General features: G+C 48.9%; 1 protein-coding gene across 3 annotated transcripts; it reads left to right on the top strand.

Annotated features, from left to right (window-relative positions):
• The first annotated feature begins 8,590 nt into the window (after window positions 1-8,590).
• OSR2 (odd-skipped related transciption factor 2) lies at window positions 8,591-19,421 on the top strand. Of its 3 annotated transcripts, none has more exons than XM_024572496.4 (4): window positions 8,591-8,990; window positions 13,002-13,769; window positions 14,822-14,921; window positions 15,661-19,420. In XM_024572496.4, exons 2-4 carry the CDS (start codon window positions 13,114-13,116, stop codon window positions 15,841-15,843), a joined length of 939 nt encoding a protein of 312 aa, XP_024428264.1. In that variant the 5' UTR covers window positions 8,591-8,990; window positions 13,002-13,113; the 3' UTR covers window positions 15,844-19,420. The 3 variants fall into 3 exon arrangements, with proteins under 3 accessions (XP_024428264.1, XP_024428263.1, XP_071078327.1); XM_024572495.4 differs by having other exon boundaries at window positions 8,592-8,990; window positions 15,743-19,179; XM_071222226.1 differs by lacking the exon at window positions 8,591-8,990 and having other exon boundaries at window positions 13,075-13,769; window positions 15,661-19,421.
• The last annotated feature ends 1,201 nt before the right edge of the window (window positions 19,422-20,622 follow it).

The following is a 20,622-nucleotide window of genomic DNA, read 5'->3' as shown; positions in this document are numbered from 1 at the left end:
TCTATTTATAATAGATCTACTCCATGTACCCACTAATTGCAATCAAATAAAACAAGTAGGGTAAAATGTAAGGCACAGTACAGTGCTCCTACTTTTCAGCAAACAGTGAACATACAGACACTTTCTCTGGATAAAAGGCAGATGACTTCTTCTCAAGAAATACTTACTGCAGCGACTCAATTTCTATCCTCTTGACCACTAAATACTAGACACTGGGTCAGATTTCTTCTCCTTGGTCTCCTCTCTTGGAGGGGTGAGAGGGATAATTTTATGCTGGTGAGGTCAGTTCATGTTAATGAGTAAGAAAGAATCATAACTACTAATAGCATTGATATGCATCCATGTCATTTAACTGTCAGAATATCCTTAATTTGCAGATTCAGAAACTGAAGCTCCAACAAGGGGCATGACTTGCCCAATGTGATAAAGTATTAACTAAAGACCTTGGATCCAGGTTTTCTGATTCATACTGTATCATAATTGCCTGTTTACTTGTCTTTCTCCCCATTAGACCTAGCTTCTTATTCATTGTTGCATCCCCGGCACCTACCACAGGGTCTAACATATTAAATGTCCTCAATAAATACATGTTAAATGAATTAAGAAGTCTAAAATCCCACTCTGCCATCGCTCCCTTGGTCTGCAAGGGTTCTACAAGCCAATGCTCTTAATATATTCCAGGTCACTCCCAGACCATATGGTCTGTCAAGAGAATGTGGTCAAGGATGAGACAGAGGGGAGCAGGAGTGGTGAACACACCCATATGACACACTCGTGTTCTCCTCCACACTCTCCTGGGCCTGGGTGGGCCCACCACGTAGGGCATTTGGATGTGTGCCTCACAGCCTGGGAGACAACTTGAACTTTGTGTATTTTTCCAGGGAAAGAAAAAAGGCAACTGTGGTCTAACACATTTTAGAAATGCTGCTGCCCGGTGTCCTGACATCATAGCATCCACCCAGTCTGATTCCTGGAGGCAGGCCCACTTGCCAGGCGTGGCTGGGGAGGGCATAGTGGGAGATGATATGGGAAGAGGTGTTGGGCCCTGTAAAGTGGAGTGTGTGGCTAAGACATGCACTGTCGACCAGGCATTATGACACCATTCATGGGGTAAGAATAGAATGGGGCCTCTTGGTTTCTTGTATCTGTATGTCTCCAGATCCATTGAAGTTGTTTGTGTTTGGGGCTTAGAGGCAAAGATAACAGAGCACCTCACTCCTTGTAAGACCTAGATTCTCTGAAGCCAACTGGATCTGAGCTGGTCCTGCTCCAGGTTCTTTCAAGGAACAATGAGGATGGGGCCATCATAGCCATCTGTCACTTCCTTTACCATACCCTCCAGCAACGGTGCCAGAGGAAGAAGGCTAGTGTTTTGGGTTTGTTTTTTTTTTTCCTTCTGTGGCTCCCTACAGAGTCAAGAGATGAAAAGGGGCTTGAGTGAGTTATGGTCAGCAATCATAAGGAATCTACAGCTAAATTATCACCTGGCTTGCTGGAAATAACATTATTGTAAAATGTTGTCATGATATTAAGGTCTTCCAGTTGGAAAGCCAAAACTTAAGCTTGTGCTGGCATTCATTTTCCAATAAATGAGTTGGCTTAAACACTGACTTTCTCTCCTTGAATTGTAAAAATGACCAAAAATGTAACAGAGAGTTCAATAAATGTTTTAAAGATTGCTATTAAGTACAAATACTTCAACAATTTAACAAAAACAGAGGAAAACAACCTTACAAAGCCTACCTTCCTTGCCCTTGCCCACAAGTCAGGATGAAAGTTCAGGGTCTCAAACAATAACACATTTGCCTAGTACCTGGTACACAGTAGACAGCTCAAAAATGTTTGGTGACAAGGAATTCTATGTGTCTGATGAACTGGCACATTACAGACTTTTTAGAGCGTTTGCTAACTTGGATATGATTCAAGAAGATTGTATTAATACTCTGGGGGATATTCACAGGCAAACAGCTACAGAGATACACATTTTCCTTTGTTAAAACTTGTGTCTGCATTCAAATATTGGCCTTGGCATTTCCTAACTAAGTGCTGGCTGCTTTGAATGTTATGTCAAACCATCTGCACTGGAAAGCAAAATCCTGTTAAGAAATATGATCACAGGTTGTAAAGAGATTATCGTGTTCCTGACATTATACATTTTATATTTTGAAAATCCCCACTAAGAACGAGTCATAGTAAAATAGCAACTCTTTGTTAAAGTGGAGCTGAGTACTTTTATACAATTTACAACTATGGTCAATATGAAAATTCATTTTTGTGTGCATTTTCAGTGGCTTCCCTGCACTGGCTCAGGAAAATGAAACCTTTTCCTATGAATCTGGAAGTAGATGAGAAGCTTCTAGTTAGACTGGATTTTTGAGACTCACCACTGCCTGCAGACAAAGTGCCTCTACCTTCTCACTCCCTACAACCAGAAAATCTCAGAGGGAACCTTACAGTCCAGGGAAGGGGGCTCTTCATATGGCTGAGGACAGAAGTTCAAGTCAAGACTCTGGAGAGAAAGTGCAAAATGAAAGTTTAAGGGAGCTAGATTTGGCATAAGAATATTAGAAAGTTCAAATTTCAACCAGATTTTTAGATACTCTGAGAGGGGTCAAAATGGAGTATTCTTTTAATCCCGAGCAAAAGATAAGGGTATTTGACCCACACTTAAAGTGATAAACACGCACACAGGTTAAGGATCAAGACTTTAACACCCAGGTACACCTGACCTTGGGAAGCTGGGAGGGTCAGGGCAGCAGGACGAAAGACGGAACAGTTGGGAGCCCTGGGCACAGAGTCCAGGACCAGAACAGTCTCGCAGTACCTGCTGTCGTGGGCGTGCCGTGCAGCTTCAGCTTCAAGGAGATCCAGGGCACACAGACTTGGAGCCCCAGTCCAAACACGTTCCTGCCGATTGTGACACTCCCTCACACACTACCACCCGCCAGCCCTGCACTGAGCCAGAGCAGGGAGGGCAGAGAGGGTGTGTGTCTAGGAGTGGGTAGAAGTGTATGCAGCAGACGCACAGACTCCCTAGAATGTAATGAAAACAGGGAGAGATTAACACCAGCCCAGACGAGAAGAAAGTGCAGGGTCCTGAAAGGTCAGAAACTACACGATAAGGTAAAACGCCTCTGTTCAGTAAAACAAGGGCATTTTCTGAAATCAGGCCAAATCTAGTATTAGATTATAGTAGTAAACAAACAAACAAATATACAACTGGCCGTGAAAGGGGAAGGCACCCTTACTGCTTTTTCTCCCTCACTCTTCCCCTTAACATCCCTGACCCGACTCCCTGAAGGGAGGAGTTGCACCTTGTTCACCTGGGAATCCTCAGCATGTCTCCAAGGACTTGGGAGGTGCCTCGGGGAAAGTCAGATGAATGAGGGCGAGCGAATGAATGAATTAGCTGCCCTAGACCACGTGCATTCTTTGGTGGGAAAGGAAAGAAGGGAAGGAAGGAGTCGAACAGATAAATCGGACATGCCTGGGATTGTCCCCCAATGTCATTTGGATCTGGGTTAGTGGCTCTCAAACATTATGGCATCAGAATCACCTAGAGGGTTTGCTCAAACACAGGTCTAGGGGTCCCAGTCCCAGAGTTGCTGACTCAGTAGGTGGGGCCGAAGAATCTGCATTTCTAACAAGTTCCAGACCTCGCGGATGCTATTGGACCACACTTTAAGCACTTTAAAAACTGCTGCTCCGGTCGGTAACTCTGGGCCGTTCCCAGCGTCCCAGAAAAAGGACCTCTGCCTCGAGAACTGGAAAGTCCAAGGCATTTCAAGGCCCAGCATTTTAAAAAACGGACCGCGGAGCTGCTCAGTTCCAGCTCACTCACAGCTGTCAGAGTTCATTGGAAATAGATTTTCGTTTGAATTTTTCCCACTTTTAAACGATGGCAAATTAATTTTTTAGCTGTAAGCCTAATAAAAATAGGCTAGCAGACTCTGCCCTAGTCTTTTCTGAGGATTATCCCTGCGGAGCGCGAGACCTGGGACAGTCACAGGCTGGGCAGATGAAACTGCCCCAGAGGGGCACCATCCGCAGGGCTCTCCCTCCCCGGAGGCGCCTGGGTCTCGGCCTCTGCTGCCGATTTCTTCCGTAAACCCGGCCTCGCAGTCCGGACGCCGACGGGCTCCTTTAGAAAAGCAGCGGGACTGGAAGGCGAAGCCGCACACTGGAGACTCGCTTCGCTAGCCCGCGCGCCCTGTGCTCGCGCCCCCAGGAGCTGCTCGACAGGACGGGCCGCCCTCACGGCCGCACAGGCCCACCGCGCCCAGCACGTGTCGGAACCACCCCGCTGCTGCCGACGGGTCGCCCGCGGGCTCGTGCTGGCTCTGGGCCTTGCTACTGCGGCGGCCAACGACGTCACACGGAAAAGCCAAGCCCGGGCGGGACCCGGAGGGGCTCACAGGAGGGTCTGCCCCTAGGCTTGCCCACCCCAGCTGCGAGCACAGAGCTAACCCTCCGACCCGGTGCCCGGCCGCCACCAGCAGCTCCCCCCTCCCCGCGCCCCAGTGCCCTACAAGCTGGTAGCTGAAAGGGCGCCCGCCTGCCGTCCCCTGCGTAACACAGCTGAACGAGGAGCGCAGGCCCGGGGAGAGAGCCATTGAGCCCAGCACCCCTCCCTGCCCCACGCAAGAGACAAGCAGGCGAGCCGGCTTGACCTGGCCCCACTCAGGAGGAAGCTGGACTCGAGGTTAGACAGCTGGAGGCGGCGGGTGGTCTGTGGGCCTTGCCGCCCGAGGGAGGCTCCCACGGTATCCTTGCGACGCGCCTCTTCCCGCTCTCGTGCTTGCAGCGCGCACAGCCCGCCGAGGGGTCCCTTCCGGACACACAGAGCTTCAGTGCTGGGGTGGGGCGAGGGTAAGGCGCGGGGAGTGGGGCAGCCCTTTCTAATGCGTCCCCTGAGAAACCCTTTGGCCTCTCCTGCAGGGACAATGTCCGACGCCTTGGGATCATCTGGTGTAGGAGCTGCTCAGCACAAGAACGCCGCGAACTCTCTGCTCTGGGGTCAGACTAGTGTCTTTCCCTGCCTGTGGATGTCACCCTGAGCGGCGTCGTGAGTCCAAAAATCCACGGTAGAAAAACCCGCCAGGAGGCCTCACTGCGGGGGCCACCTCGTGGAGTGCTCACCGAGGCCCCAGCGGTGGGGGTGGTGCGGCTTATTGGGCCTGACAGCCGGCCCAGGCCCTCTCCCCAGCACCCCTGCCACGCACACGACTGTTCCTCCGTAGCAAAGGAGCCCGGGTGGAGGTGAAAGGATGCCAGCGGCCCGCAGAGTCGCCGGCGGTCCTGCCCTCGCTGCTCGCGGCGCCCGCACCACGTAGTGCGGCGCCCGTGCCTCCAGGGGGCGCTGCGGCTCTTCTCGCGGGCGGCCGAGCTCCCGCCGCCGCTGCGCTTTCCCAACCCACCCGCGGTGTAGAGCGCCGACTTGAACAAACTTTTTTGAAAGATAAAATTCTTAGTGTTTGGACCCCTCCACCCCCACCCCCACAGTTCTGCGCCCAGAGCCCGAGCCCCTCCTGCAGGTTTTCGCGGGCCTCCTCACGACTCCTGGGCTGAAGTGCACGCGCCCAGAGAACAGCTGGACTCCCAACTCCTCCGCGCTCTGGCGAAAAGCAGCCAACAGTGCGGGAAGTTCAAATGCAAAAGGTCCCCGCCCTGCAGAGGGAAGGATTGGGGAAAGGCGGGCGAGTCCTCAGAGGTAATGGCAGCTGGGATCCCTGGGGAAAGGATGGGGTTTCCATAATTTGTATCTTAAAGCGTAACCGAGTTTAGGACGTCCGCTGCACGCGGTCAGAGTGTGAAGGCTCGGAGTCAACTCCAGGGAAGTCTGTATCTGACACCTGCTCGCTGCCTAACAGGCAGAGACTCCTGGGTGGGCCGGGGGTAGGGGCCTAAGCTCCCAGCCCCCTCCTTCTCCAACTCCCCCGCATTTCCTCTCGTTGGCCTTCATCCGGTCCTCCAGGGGCGTAAACTTTCGGCAGTTCGGGTTTGGGCAGCACACCCGCTCGCGCGTCCCTAGTCTGTCTGTTGGCCGTTTCCCTGGAAGCGTCCTTGGTGTCGAAAGCCCGGAGCCGCAAGGGCAGAAGACCGAGCCGGCAGAAATGTCAGAGTGAACTGGCCGCGCAGCTCCGGGAGGGCGCAGAGATGCAGCCCCCGGGCGCATCTGGGCCGCCGTGTGTTCCGGGACTTCCTTCTCCGCACACCCGGACGCCGCAACTAGCTTGGGCCCGGTGGCCAATCTTCAGTGCCAGGAGTTGTCGCCCGGGGTGTCCCGCAAATGAGGCTGTTCCTGGGAGGGCCCCCACAATGCGTGCGCCCTAGACGCCGGCGTGGGCCAAGGGGCTTGCCTGGGCTGAGCATGGAGAAACTCCTAGGGCATGCTGCGGGTGGGCGCGGAGGTGACTCACGGGAGCCCTGCCTGCAGTGAGGCACAGGGCTCAGCCTCGGGCTTGCCCTCGTCGTGGGGCGCGCACCTGCCGATTGAGTTGGCCGGGCCTGGAGGCTGCAGAGGCGCTGCGGGGCCACGCGGCTTCTGCCAAAGACCGGAACTCATCGACCCCTCCCTACCTTTCCAGCGACCGCAGCTCTCGGCCCGGCGTGGCCCAGACTCCATTGTGGAACGTCGGAGGCTCGGGTGGGCGAGGTAAATGCATTCATGGAAAAACCTCGGCTCAGGAGGTTTGCAGAAAGAGGGCGCAGCTCATGGGTGGTTGTAAATTCCGTCTGCTTCGCGGGAAAAGCAGGCGGTTCCGCACACAACAAGCACCCACGCACACTCACTCACGGTGGGTAGGTGTGAAGCCCGCCGCTGGGGAATTGCCTACACTTTGGTGAAAGGAAATACAAGGCGCAGGAACACTCTTCAGGTCACCGCCCCTGCAGTGTGTGTCCTGGGGGTCTGAAAGAAGAGAAAGTTCCCTCCAAGTCTTCCAAATTGAGAAAAGCTGCTGAAAGAATGAGGCGGTTAGAGAGAGGGGACCGCAGGCATCCCGGTAGCTGGAGCTCAGGACTGAGTACTAAAATGAAAGCACCCCTGTAGAAGCCACCAGGGAAAACGGTTTTTAAAAATCCTGAACTCCTAGGCATTTTACTCCTTCCATGCTGTTGCTCAAATCCACTTTGAAGCAATTAAATACTGAAAGATGTTACACACTCCCGTCTGCCTTCAAGCTCACTTTTTAAGCTTTGTGAATTTGAAATGGGAAAGAGGACAAGATCTGCTATCTCCGAATTATGTTTTACCCCAAAGGAACGAAAAATTCTGCCCACCTCAGCATAAATAAAATAGAAGGAATTTTATCTTAATAAACTAATATCTCGTAGCTTCTGCCTGGCTTCCCACTCACTGGTTCACCTTTTGACAGTTTTCCGTCTTCTGCTCCTATTTATCCGCTTCCCTCACGATTGTGATTATTTTAATTGTCCTTTGAGGCGACACATCCAAAACCAACTTTTGGCGGAACACTTGAATTGTACAGCCTGTTGGCTGGAAGACCTGTGCCCCCAAAACGAGGATTTGCCAGGGGCTAAGGCAAATCCCCTCCAGCGAACTCGTCTGGGACGAAGGGCACTTTGCTCGGTGTTGCTCAGGCGGATCTCATCTGGAAAGAAGCTGTGTAAAATGAGTGTGTGTCACTCCCTTTCTGTCGCTCGGTCCCCCTACTTCCAGAGGAGCTGAAAGGCGTTCTGCAATTACTCGCACACATGACAAAAATCTTTAGAAGAACCTGAAAAATGTATCACTACACTTCCAATTCGATTAAGTTTCCTGGCGACGGAACAATCAACTCTATTTATGGGGTGGGGCTGGTAATGAAGATGTATATGTTTTGAGAAGCTAAAGTAGCATTTTCCTAATTTTAAAAGTGATTGTTTTTCACCCAATTCCAGATGGATTCCTTATTTGCCAGTGGGTTGCTGAAGCCCACTTCTTTAACCAAGTCGGTTAATTGCTTATAAAATGTACATTGGCTAATTAAAGCTTAAATATTGGAAGAAATTTCTCCTGGGACATTCCATATATGTCTTTGCAGTAATTACGAAATCAGCCAATTGTCACCTCTAAAAACAAATTTCGTTTTGAAAACAAATTGCACGAATAGTAAAAATTGACCAAAATTATGTACAATACTGTAGTTTAAATTGGGGAAGGGATATATGATAAAGAATACAATCTAGAACTGATTGATTTTACCCTACGAAGATGGTTATGTTAAATGTGTTAAAATGCGGAAATTAACTCGGTGAGAGCTCGAAGTAAAACTATAAAATGCCCTTCAGTTTCTCTGAGGGGTATTCGGAAGGCAGAAGAGCAGTTGTTCAGTTTAAGGAACAGTGGCACAGAGAGGGAAAGGGGTGGGCGTTGTGTTTGTGTGTGAGTTTTGAACTGAGTCACCTTCGGGTCTAACTGGGAAACCGCGAGCAAACCTGTGCCTTTAAGACTCAGTTGCTATCCAAACACAAGTAAACAGAGTGGACCATTAGCGGGCGCCGGGCGCGGAGGCGGAGCCAGGGAGCAGAGGGCCCGGCGCGGCGGCGGGACGCCCGCCCGAAGGGGAGGCGGGGCCGCTACTAAAGCCCTGGACTCCGGGCCGCGAGCAGCCTAGGGAGGGACGCAGGCAGGGACTGAGCTCGGCGCGCTCGCTGCTGGAGGGTGATGGCCCTGCCAGGCGGCAGGCTTCCACCTTATCCGGAGTCGGCGAGAGGCTCGCGAAGACACGGTGTTCCGGGCGAGCGCTGAGCGCCGGCTCCGAGCACCTCGGGTCTTTACGCAGTCCATGTCCGCAGACTCCAACGAAGGCGAGGATCTGCTCTCGTTTTTGCTGCTCGTGGTGCTCCAGATAATGTCCGCGGTTCCCGGGACTCCGCGCGGAAACAGAAGTTTGCACGGGGTGGACCCAGTGACCTTTCCAAGCTGTGCGCCTCACTGCCTGGACCGGGTCTAAGCGGCGCTGCCCAGGCGGACCTTTACGCGGGAGGTGAGTGTCCGCCCTGGGAAGGGACTGCAGCCTCCCTAAGAAAGGCAGGGTGCAGGGGATGCAGGGGGCGCTGATTCTCGGCTCCGCGCACAAGTTCAGAAACTGTGGAAAGGAATCATGGATGCAATCCCGGGGCATTGTTTCTCACTCTGTCGGATCCCGTGCACGCCTCTCCCAGCTAACACCCAACGACACACACTTTAAGTGCTGTTTTTAGTTTTCTTTTGCGACATTTAATCTAAGCATTCACCAAGGCTTCTAATAAAAGCTGATCGACGTACGCCGAGATAAAACTACGTTGCCCCAGGGTGTTTCTGCCCCTGCCACGGTATACCCGTCCCGGGGCAGCCACGGAGGCACAGCGCGGACCGGCCGGGACACAGTACCTGTCTAGCCCACACATTTCAAAAGGGAAGTAGTAGTTCAATCGTAGGTAATTCTACAACCTTGTGCTGGCCTTTTGATTTTCCTCCCCTCCAGTACCGGAGGAGGGGGCAGAAGGCAAATCCTCCTGGGGCTTAAACGCTTGGATTCTCAATAAATTGTAACAGAAGAGGGAGTTGCGGTTGTAGAAAGTAGGAAGGAGAAAAAGGTGTTTGTGCAGCGAGCGCTGGATCTGTCTTTCTACCTGTTAGCAAAGAACAAAAGAGGGCTGGTGTTTCCCGGAGCGAAACGCCTCAGACAGCTACTTTCCCTGCTAAACAAACTGCAGTACTGAGCAGAACAAGAAATTACTCACGCAGGGGGAGCGAGGGAGCAGAGGGAAACAGAACCCTTATGCGGAAGGCATCTTAATTTAATTAACTCCTTGGGAAGGCAGAGCTGCACAGGGGCAGGAACTTCGCGGCCGATTTTCTCAGTTCACCTGATCCAGTCTAGTCATTTTTATTTTATTTTTATTTTTTTAATGATCTCCTTAGATCCACTTGGACTGTAGCTCTCTGAGTTATGTACAATTCCACTGTGGCTTGGGCTGAAATTCAGCGGGCCAATCCACCTATCAGTCAGTTCTCTCAGACACCATCGCAGGGGTTTTCACAGATGACCCCTGAGTGCGTATTATTTTTAGATAATTCAGTGTAATAACACCATTACCGAAAAGAGAGACTCCTTATCAAATTACCATGTACCTTTCCCCCCTCCAATATTTGAAAGCGTCACTGAACTGAACTTAGTATGTGCACAGCTCACTTGCTGACAGCCAGTGACCTGCATTTTACAAAACTTCTGCACATGCCGAGAAAGTCATGTGAAGAAGACTGGCGGAGGGAGACTAGCCCCAGCCCCCCTGGAATATGTATATATTTTCATTGGTTTAAGTTTCTTTCTTTGCAAATTGTAAGTAACCAATGGTCCCAAATGGCATGGTGGAGAAATGACAGCAGACGATGAGATGGTAACTGCAATTGCCTGAAACGGAGTGTGGGAACTACTTGCTGAACTACAGACAAAACGAAAGTGCTTTAGATTTCTGCACTGACTTACAATATTTTTTTTGACATACATTTCCAGCAACTCAGTGGGAGACTGGAAATCCAAACGCTCTAATTATTTATGGCAAAAAAAAAATGTTTGGTGGATAACTAGAGTTGTTCTGTTTGTAAAAGGTTCCAGACGGCACCAAAGGTCTGCTCTTCTGTGAGGAAACCATTTGCCCCGCAAATTAAGATGAACACATACGATGAAATAGCACCTGTGTACCACCATGAAGCTGAGTTACGATAGAGTCATTAATGTTTGTATTATGAGCCATTGGGAGGAAAGGGAAGGAAGATGGCACTCGACTTGCTGCTGGCAGAATTAACGTGTAACCTTTGGGGCAGAGTTCCCTTCGTGTATTTGGAATCGAAACCACAAGTTGTGGTAGTCTTTCAGTTCACACACACACACACACACACACACACACAGAGTACATGGTGGGAGATGGACTTGCCTCCCGTATTTATTTCTAAGAAATCTGGGAATACACCCAAATAATAATTTTGGTTTCCTCTCTGTGGGGGAGGCTACTTTTTAACACTAGGGAAAAAATAATATTTTTAATCTCTGGAAAATTCTCATTATGCAAAAAGAAGGAAATAAAGGTGTCATTTATTATTTTAACGGAAGAGGAAATAATCAGATAGGTTACCAGAGATGTTAATAGAATCCTTTTTTCCAGTCTCTCTAGGAGAGGGCTTGAGAGGTTGCCACTGAACAAAAATGAATCGTGATTTGTGGTGGGAAAGTTTATTCCGAAAGGAGGTTTACAGTTTCGGTTGAATGGCTGACTGAGACCCTCTGACTGTTACACACCTCTCATTAACTCCAGGCCTGAACTCCCAGACCGCATACCACCAGGCAGAAGCGGTTCATTAATAAATCCCTGTCTCTGAGCCTTTCCAAACAGAGGAGGAGGGAGGGAAGGTGTGGGCTTCAGGGAGGCAGCCTGGTTCTGCCTTGCCAGAGCGCTGTGTCATTAGCGCAGCCCCCTAAGTCTGCGCGTAGAGCCACTGGCAACACAACACACTAGAGAAGAAAATTCAGGCACAGAAAAGCGGGCAGGGTGGCGGGAAGGCTGAACAAACTATCCCACCTTTCTGCTGGTCTCAACAACCAGGCATAAATGGTGAGGGCTCAGACCTGCCGGGCCTGCCCCTCTCCAGGGAGAGCTTGAAGCTATCAGTCTCCCACCTGGAGAGTCGCCCTCAGAGACTGGGCGCAGTTTTGTCGAGCTGGCCGACCTGGGTGCTGTAAAGGGGCTGGCAGTGAGAGAAGTTAGGCTCATCTTGAATGCAGGTGAGGTGTCGCTGGGAACCTGGATCCGAAAGCAGACCTCTGTGTTGGAGGCGCAGGGAGAGCAAAGCTCGTGTGCCTTCCTTAGGCCCAGGCCCGCAGACCCCGGCTCAGCGTCCCGGTGGCAGGAGCGCTGCAGTATGTATCTCCAGGAGGATAAACAAGCTTCCTCCAGGCCGGCAGGACCTCACTGCTGTGGCTCCCCTGCTGCTCCTTCCATTTCCCTCCCCAGGGAGCCCTCTCCCTACTCTTCTTTTCTCCCGGGGTCTCCTTGCTGTTGGAGCAGCTCCCGGTGCCAGGTCCGGAGGACTCTCGAGCCTTCCGAGCCTCCCCAGGGCTTGGCGCTCAATCTGGGAGGAGGGGTTCGGGCCTCACCCGACGTTCTACTTCTCCGCCCACCCCCAACCTCTCCCTGGGAGCTTAACCATCTGGAAGGGATCTCAGTGGGGGGTACAAGGGGACAGCCCCTGGGAAGAAGCAAGCAATTCCTGGTCGAACCGGCCCAGAGGTGTCACTTTTCTTTCCTGCGGCCCGTCACCGCTGATGAATGGGACTGAGGCAGAGGAAGGAAAAAGAAAACCTCCGAGGTCAGCGCGGGGCGAGGCGGGCCCGCCGAGGGCCCGAGGGCCCTAGAGCTAGAGGCACCCTCCCCAGCTGCGCTCCCCCTCCCCCCCCTCCCCCGGCCCACCGGGGTAAGCGCAGGGCGCACGGTGAGGAGCTGCCGGGCCTCTGAACCTCAGACGGGACCCACAGACCATTGTTCCCAAGGGAGCTAGCTCCCAGGTGCCCTGGCGACAGCAGCTCAGCCAGGGGCCTGCGGGTGTTGGCATCGAGGGTTGTGGGGGTTGACTGAGCGCTGATAGGATGGAGTGGGTGGGCTAGACTGGGTGCTGCCTCTGCTGGAGCGCCCCTGCCTCTCTCTCTTATCCCTGAACCTCAGTCTTCCGCTGTATCCGGGAACCTGACCTTCCTGTGGGCACCCAGAAGGGCCGCCAGGCAGCCCAGCTCACTAGGGACTTTTTCCTGCACCGCTTGACCCTCTGGCCTTGGCAGAGATCAGTGTGGACTCGCTGGGCTGGATCTAGGGTTCCCTCGCCACTCCTTTGGGGGCCCGGGAGGAGAGTGGGGAGGAAGTCTTAGAAAGGAGGTATAGTAACCCGCGCAGGCAGAGCAGGCAAAGTTCAGGCGGAGCTGGTCTGGATAACAATCACAACCCTTCCTCTCTCCCTTTTTTAGGCCGTCACTGAGTGCTGTTGTCTCTCTGGGTTTTCACCGGAGCCCCACACCCACCAGCCTCTGAGTTCTGGAAGAAAGGGGCGGCTCCCTCCGCCCCCCAGCACCCCGGGAAATGGGGAGCAAGGCCCTGCCCGCGCCCATCCCGCTCCACCCCTCGCTGCAGCTCACCAATTACTCCTTCCTGCAGGCTGTGAACACCTTCCCCGCCGCAGTAGACCACCTGCAGGGCCTGTACGGTCTCAGCGCGGTGCAGACCATGCACATGAACCACTGGACTCTGGGATACCCCAACGTGCACGAGATCACCCGCTCCACCATCACCGAGATGGCGGCAGCGCAGGGTCTCATGGACGCTCGCTTCCCCTTCCAGGCTCTGCCCTTTACCACTCACCTCTTTCACCCCAAGCAGGGCGCCATTGCCCACGTCCTCCCAGCCCTGCATAAGGACCGGCCCCGTTTCGACTTTGCCAACTTGGCCGTGGCTGCCACGCAAGAGGACCCCCCTAAGATTGGAGAGCTGACCAAGCTGAGCCCCGGGCTGGGTAGCCCCATCTCGGGCCTCAGCAAATTGACTCCGGACAGAAAGCCCTCCCGAGGGAGGTTGCCCTCTAAAACGAAAAAAGAGTTTATCTGCAAGTTTTGCGGCAGACACTTTACCAAATCCTACAACTTGCTCATCCACGAGCGGACCCACACGGATGAGAGGCCGTACACATGTGACATCTGCCACAAGGCCTTCCGGAGGCAAGATCATCTGCGGGATCACAGGTGAGGTGGAGAAGGAGGCTGCCTGGGGGTGGGGAGACAAATTTATCCGGCATACCAAAGTCTCATAGACATTGCAAGTGCCACTAAACCCCCTCTGATCTGGAATGTATCTCCGAAGGCCCTGCAGCGCCAGCCACAGCCACCAGCCAATATTTACCATTTTTTCCTCACTGGGCCTTTGCTGTGCTCTAGTGCGGGAGGGTCTTCTTTTTTCATCCTTAGGGTGGGTTGGCCTTAGTGCTGTGATGGGTTTCTCAGTTTCCTCCTGGTCGCCCTTCGGGCAGGGCAGGTAAAGCTTGAGGACCCCAAATCCCACGATGGCTGCCTTGAGACCAATTCTAGAAATCAACTCCGGGGCACCTCCCCTGGGTTCCCTCCCTTCCCTACCGCCTACCCCCACTCCCAGTTGCGCCCCAGAGCCTGACACCACGACCTTCCTTTTCCATTTATTTGCGGAGGTCTGAAGATCACTGCATTTAGACACAGTTCCCCCATATCCCACTCCCTACCCCCACTCTCGGACCTTAAACCCTGTGTCATTAAACGGCAATTGAAGAAATACGGTAACATAAATGTTTCATCCGGTAAAAACTTCCCAGGAGTGGGGCGTGGGGTATCTCCCTGCGGATTCCACTAGCGGTTCCCCAAGGTGGGACTTGTGTACCGATCCTCCACAGCTGGTGGTTGGTGAAGGCGTCAGTAAAGCCAGTCCCCCTCAACCCGGGCCTTGCCTTACATCTCGATTTGGCCAGTTTAAATCCCAAGGAAAACCGTAGAGGCCAGGAAGGACTCACTCGGCACGATTTCGAGCTCCATAATACGCCAGAGAGGGCGATCAAGTGTAGATAAAACCAACGACCAGTGAATGTTTGGAAGAGCCTGTTAGTTGAGGTTAACCATAAACAGAATTACACAGGGGGGGAAATACAATCTAAGAACGTACATAATGGAACCCTGTTTCTTTTTTCCTTTCATGACTTCGGTAATTGTCAAATGAAACTCCTCACCAAGGTGGTAAAGCCATTTCAATGAAACCTTATATTGATTTTCAGGTATATTCATTCCAAAGAAAAACCCTTCAAATGTCAGGAGTGTGGGAAAGGATTTTGTCAGTCTAGAACTCTAGCAGTTCACAAAACTTTACACATGCAGGTAAGTTTGTTTTCTTGTTTAAAAACAGTGGCTGATTTTATCATGTTTGCTCTACAGAAGGTGCTCAGTTGCAGAGTCTTTCTTAAAAGACTATTTAGCTTAGTTTTCTAGGTGGGGAAAGCAGCACTCGGTTTCTTTATACATAAAATTAATCCTATTCAACGTAAAACATCTTTATGTTTTCTTAGAGGACAGGCCACTCTCTTTATTCTAAATCCTAATTTTAGAATTATTATTTTTTTTCATCCAATGTGCCCTGCATTTAAGGCTTTTGTGTTTGGGAGGAAATAAAGGTAATTTTGATAATGGAGGCATGGTGAAATCCCATATGCTCTCTCTCCCAGGGGCCTCATAATTTGTAGTTTTCAGAACATTGAAGAATAGTTTAATTTTCCAGCAAAGGGGAGACTTATTACCCGGGAGAAGGTTGTTCCTTAAGAGAGGATTAGGGTTTTTCCTCCCCTTTTCCTGCCTATGACATGGGGGTGAAATGTAAAGAGCTGGAAATCATGAAGCCCACCTCGGTGGTCACCACAGTTATCAGCGTAATCAGGCCCCGGTGTGTGCCTGAGCGAGTGTTTTAGTGATTGGAGGATTAGGAGCACAGATCTGTTCCTGCAAGTCCGCTGTTTTGTAGTCGTGTGCTGTGCGTGTTATGTGATACCAAGAAGACAACTATTGAGAAGGGTGCGGTGGTGGTGTGAAGGATTAATCCTTTGCTTGCTTCACATCTGAACAGGAATCTCCACACAAATGCCCCACATGTGGAAGAACCTTTAATCAGAGAAGTAATCTGAAAACTCACCTTCTCACCCATACAGACATCAAGCCCTACAGCTGCGAGCAGTGCGGCAAAGTGTTCAGGCGAAACTGTGATCTGCGGCGGCACAGCCTGACTCACACCCCGCGGCAGGACTTCTAGAGAAGCCCAGGATCTGTCCCCGTGCCGCCCTGCTCCCCTCCCCAGACACCTCTACAGGCCTCCCACCCGGGGGTTCTACCCCCACCCTTCACAGACCCCAGCTCTGCCCTTGCTGCAGTCGCACCTGCAGCTCCAGGGAGTTAACTCCGCTCTGGAGGACTGAGAACTGTAGAAAGCCACACTCGTACATCCCTTCACAAAGAGCATATGCTAGTTTCTTGTAGATATTCACAGCTCATTTTAGAGCTCTGTACATAATGTTGTGGGTCTTTGTTTTGATGTTTTGTTCGTTTTTGTATCTTGTTGGATGCACCTAGATATGGAAAATGGAAGCCAAATTTATCTTTAAAGACTGTATTTTCAAAATAAAACTTTTTCTTGTTTGTTTCAACACTCCCGCAAAGAGTCGTGCTCTTTACCTTCTGTTTTCCCTCTGTATTCTGGAAGAGGGCGCTACCTCTAAAATAGTCAATATTAAAGGGTATATTTTATCCCTAGGTTTTAAAAATAAGACTCACAATTCTCTTACTGGAACTTCAGCTCTTCCCTTTTTGTACTGTGGCATTTTGGAGTTGGACAACTGTGCTGTCTTTTTGTTTTCTGAAGGTATTAAAATCGACACCCCTCAGGTTTTATTTCATTCTGTTTAATTCCTTGTGTATTATTCCTTCAGATAAAAGCAACATAATAATTATTATTAATAACTTGCAACTCCAATGACTGACCTACTTGAAAGCACAAGGTGGGAAGAAGCATTAAAAAGAAGAAGAGAAGGGGAGCTTCTCACCATTTCATTTTTTAGAATTCCTCGACTTGTTGCCACAGTTCCTGATGGGCTACTTCTCCTACCAGTAGACTTTGAACACTGTGATTTAGCACTATACGCAGACTTTGCCCTGCCTCCAGGGGAGAGGTCTAAGGTCTCCCCCAGAACACTGCCCAAGACTACCACCTTCAGAAGATACAGGACAAGAGGAGAAAAGAGAAGCTACTTAGCTGTCTTTGGCACAAAATATTTCTTTACAAGGGTGGAGATCCTTTCTTCCAGAAGGTTCAGATTTCTCTGCAAAGCAAACTGAGTTAGGTCACTAGCAAGGTTCCCATCACTGGTTGGCATTTGGTCCCTGAGGAAGTGCCAGAAGTGCAGGCCACTCTGTGTATAGAACTCATGGCAAATCTGTAATCACCGTCTGAGGCGTTTCAACTTTCCCCAAACGGGTGCTGGGGACTATGACAGTAGCAAAATGACAACCCTGTGTACGATTTGAGCGGAGGACTTGGGATGCAGGTAAACAGCAGTACTGTCAGAGACTGGAAGGAAAATAATTGAACTTAAAGGGGGAATATCAGAGGAGCCTGTAACCCAGTGGCCCAGTAGGTTCCACAAACTTTAATACTGAACAACAGGGTGAATTAGGTATTCTCAGAGTTTTAAAAAAAATTTATATTTGTGTGGAGATGGCATGTCTTATGCTCAGAGTGATCCAAGGCAACATCTACCTTAGATTTCTCAAGAAGGATAGGTAGGGATTTGAGGTCTAGATTAAAATTTCTCACCAGTGCTTGTCCAATATGGCTTACAAGGAATTCTCAAAACTGTTCTAGACTCGCGGCTTACCTTGTTCTCAGGGGAACTGGCTGAAGTCACCTCTGCTTCTCACAAGAGATCAGTTTGCTTCAACAAAGCGTCCACTCGCCAGCCTGTGTGTCTAATGCTCTCACACACGCGTTTCACTGAGGAGAGAGGGCAAGGATGAAGTGTGAGGTGCATATGTGTGTGGCATTTAGAGGAATGAAACTGTTGTTTGTTCTCTTTTGTTTGTACAGAATTAACTCAGTGACCTCCCTATCCCTACTCTCTCAAGATCCTGCCCACCTTGGCACAGAAGACTCGAATACTTTAGGGCAGGGTAACACATTGACTGCCCCTAGAGCTCTCCCAATCCTGCAGGCTTTTTCCATGTAGTCAGTCTCCCTGCCCCACCCACCGCAACTGCCTACAAGCTTCAACAGTTCCACTGCACAGGCTTCAATTTATCAAAGAATGACCCTTGCTCGCTACCCAGCTCAGGCATATTCTTGAAGTCCCCGTCACAGGGATATAGAGATAGACATAACTAGAATACTGTTCCTCTTCACTTATTTTAGTTGAAAAAATGGGAATCGGAAGTGAATGAGGAAAGACAGAGAAAGCAGTTCCCCTTCCCATATGTACAATATTTCAAAATGTAAGCTTAATTTATTTATAATTTATTTGTGAAGTCATTAATTTAACAAATGCTTATTATGTGCTTTTCATTTGCCAAGCCCTGTGCTTGGTTCCAATGACTTTCATGACCAGTTTCTGCCTTTTTATATCTAATGGCACATTTTTGCCTGTACTACTTAAAAAATCTGTAATAGGGCTTAATTTTATAGCTACCCTCAATCTGCACTCTTAAATCCAATGTCCATCTGGACTCAACGGATCTAGCCGCAGAGTAGACTCTTTCTATACTCCTCAGGATCTCAGGTGAACTTTTGAACAGTGGATTCCTCTCCAAATTCTGAGTTTTGTTTTCTTTTTAAAAATACCCAAATGTGCAGGAAGTGAATCTTATATGAGACAAACTTATGAGACATCATAGAGAAAACAATACCTTGTATCTTATGCAATGGATCTGCTGGGGGTTTTGTGGGGGCACATAGAGAAGGGTCATTAGTTGAGTGTTAGATTAGCCTGTATTTCCTTAAAACATCTACCACAGTCAGCTCATGAATCAATACTCCTGGCCACAGACCAGGAGTGGGAAATATCACGAGTCACAACCACAGTGCTGAAGAACTTTATGAGCAATAGTTAATTATTGAACAGTGATTTTAATCTTGTTTTGTCATCCTATGTGTGGGGTTTTAAAAATGATTTCTAAATACAAATCACCCTGAAATTAATTGTTAATATAAAATTATGAATGTGCGTTAAGTACACTTACTGATGCTAATATTTACATGGAGGTCATTGTAGTACTAGTGCTTTATAACTGTAGTATTTAAAATTGTTATTTTGCTCCGGCCCATCCTCTTTTATATGAGGAGGCCTTTCCAAAAGTTGAATCTAGGACAACTAAATACTTAAAAAGTAAGCAAACCTAAAATCTCAAATTATAAGTAGGCCCAAGTATAACCAGTGATGAAATCAGAGGCAGTTAATGGGGGTTTCTTCTACTGTTTGTCAGATGTTAGCATAGACATTGGACTTCTTCACTTAAATCATGTTCAGTCAGGGACCCTTGCTCCAGTTTTGATTCTGGAGGGGTGGTGTACCCTTGAAAGGCACTTAGGAAACATTAGTTCTTTAATATTGTCAACGTGATAGAGTAGATGCATTTGGATTAAACTGTGGCTCTACCGTGAATGTTAATATGAGAAGGGTATTAGCATGGCGTAATGGGTTGCCTTTCTTCTTACTAAAGTAATTTTAATATTATTAAAGAAATAGAAAATTTTGAAACCTTGTAATACATTGCAAATAGGAATAGTTTTGTATTTTGGAGGATTATTTGTGTTCACCTTTATTTGTGTGTTATATTGAGACTGTAGTTCCCAATTTTTCCTTCTGAAATGTAACTTTCCACTGATACCACCTCTCCTGACAGCCACGAGAAATAAAGGGAGTGGAGATTCAGAATGATTCAGCTTTGATGACCTGAGATATTTCATGTTTATTCCTGTTTCTTTTCTTTATTGCTCATTGGTTCTCCACCCCACCACTACCCAACATAAATTACATTATTATCTGAGCTATGTAACATTTTTCTTGAAACTACTCAAGGCAAGAACTGACAGTGAAAAACTGTAAGTAACACAAATATACTACAAGAGGAAATTTTGAAAATAAATTATAATGCTATTATCTCTTAGGATGCTTTCTACTGCAAGAAAGAGAAAACCTGACTAAAAGGGGCTTAAACAGTAGGAGATTTACTTTTACTCCCTAAAAAGAAGTCTCATGGTAGGGTCCATGGATGTGTAATTAACTGGAGTGACAAGATCATCCAAAGCCCAGTTCGTCTTACTTTTCTTTTCTGTATCTTTAGTATGTGAACTTGCTCCCTTCAGATACAAGAGGGCTGCAAAAGCTCCAACCATCAGCTCTAGTACTTTCTTCTCTCACACGTTCCATAGGCAGAAAAGGGGATTGTCTCTTTCTTGTATCACTTTTTAAGAACTGAGAATCCCCTTTGTAAATCCAACCTGTATACTTGCTTTCATATATTATTGCCAGGATTAATTCACTCGGTCCTTCCTCAGCCAATCACTGACAAGGGGAATAGAATTCTATCATGATTGATTTAGACTAAATAAAATTCACCTCTGTGCATGAAAGTGGAACCAGCCTTCCCAGGAGCCCTTGAAGCCAAAAAACGCCCGAGTTCTGTAAGCAAGGAAGAAGGGAGAACTGATTGTTGTGAATATTAAGCCAATGTTAAAAATGAAGTTTCCATTTAATAACCTTATGTTAGAAGATGCATATGTTATCAAAGGAGGATATTTGAGGACAGACATATATAGCATTATCCAAACTAGATAAACAAAATAAAGCCTTTAAAAAAAACTAAACAGAAACAAAGACTAGCAGAACATACACCAAAATATTAATAGCAACTATTCATGAGTAACAAATTAAGGGTACCTTTTTCTTCTCCTTTTCTTATTTTTCAATTCTTTCACAATGAGCACGTGTTACTTTTATAAAGGAAAAAAATAAGAAACATTATATTTAAAATCCAGGATAAAACT

The sequence above is a fragment of the Desmodus rotundus genome, chromosome 8, assembly GCF_022682495.2.
Source record: "Desmodus rotundus isolate HL8 chromosome 8, HLdesRot8A.1, whole genome shotgun sequence".
NCBI classification, from domain to species: domain Eukaryota; kingdom Metazoa; phylum Chordata; class Mammalia; order Chiroptera; family Phyllostomidae; genus Desmodus; species Desmodus rotundus.
The sequence above is the reverse complement of the archived record's forward strand: the minus strand, read 5'-3'. Positions and strand labels throughout refer to the sequence as shown.

Excerpts from the sequence above, each read along its gene's own strand:
- OSR2 (XM_071222226.1), top strand. The coding sequence starts at position 13,114 with ATGGGGAGCAAGGCCCTGCCCGCGCCCATCCCGCTCCACCCCTCGCTG. Across the intron at positions 13,770-14,821 it reads GATCATCTGCGGGATCACAG|GTATATTCATTCCAAAGAAA; the intron begins GTGAGGTGGAGA and ends ATTGATTTTCAG. Across the intron at positions 14,922-15,660 it reads ACAAAACTTTACACATGCAG|GAATCTCCACACAAATGCCC; the intron begins GTAAGTTTGTTT and ends ACATCTGAACAG.